This window comes from Crocuta crocuta, unplaced genomic scaffold, assembly GCF_008692635.1.
Source record: "Crocuta crocuta isolate KB4526 unplaced genomic scaffold, BGI_CrCroc_1.0 C28142920, whole genome shotgun sequence".
NCBI lineage: Eukaryota > Metazoa > Chordata > Mammalia > Carnivora > Hyaenidae > Crocuta > Crocuta crocuta.
The window spans coordinates 1-866 of record NW_027548552.1 but is presented as its reverse complement, the minus strand read 5'-3'; the positions used below and the strand labels follow the sequence as shown (position 1 = coordinate 866).

Sequence of the window (866 nt, the reverse complement as noted above, 5' to 3'; positions counted from 1 at the left end):
ATCACTGAAAGGGCCACAGAGATTCCATACGCTCTGTTAACATGGGTGTTGGCGCTGGCCAACTTCACCACAGCCATGTGCTCACAGTAGGCATGATTGATGACATATTTAGTGTAATATGGTAGCCTTTTAATAAGAAGAGGACAGGGCAAAACCATGAGGATAGCTCGGGTCATACCAGCCAGACCCGTTTTAATGACCATTGGTGTCGTCAGGATGGTTGTATAACGCAGTGGGATACAAATAGCTACATAGCGGTCAAAGGCCATGGCAACCAAGAGGGCTGATTCAATTATGCACAATGTGTGGATAAAATATAACTGTGTCAGGCAGATATCAAAGTCAATCCAATGTGCATCCAGCCAGAAGATATCAAGCATCTTGGGGGCTGTGGAAGAGGCAAGAGCCATGTCATTCACTGCCAGCATACAAAGGAAGAAGTACATAGGCTGGTGGAGGCTTGGTTCTAGTTTGACGGTAAAGATGATTACACTGTTCCCCAGCAGGGTCAGGGCAAACAGGAGGCAGACGGGGATACCAATCCAGCACTGAAAATCTTGCAAACCAGGAATACCAACCAGGAAAAAAGATGAGATGTAGCGATGTGTAGCATTGTCTGCCATGTTATAATGGGAGAGTCTGCATGCTCTGATACAAAGTGGCCAGACTAATCCCCTATGGGCAGAGTGAAGGATGGCAAAGCAATTCCACTACGGTCCTGCATGTGGGGAATCCAGACACAGTAGAAGGGTTAAAGCTCGAAATCATCAGGGAAACCACTTTGCCATTCTGAATCTTGGTATCTTCATCTGCAAATGAGAAAATTGTGTTCCTATATCAGATTTTTTTCCTGAATTTTGGAATTT

General features: G+C 45.2%; 1 protein-coding gene across 1 annotated transcript; it reads right to left on the bottom strand.

Annotated features, from left to right (window-relative positions):
- Positions 1-8: 8 nt before the first annotated feature.
- LOC144219032 (olfactory receptor 52P1-like) lies at positions 9-623 on the bottom strand (the record flags this gene model as incomplete). The annotated part of the gene is made up of 1 exon (XM_077749021.1): positions 9-623. A coding segment is annotated over exon 1 (615 nt), but the record flags the coding sequence as incomplete, so codon positions are not given.
- Positions 624-866: the final 243 nt, after the last annotated feature.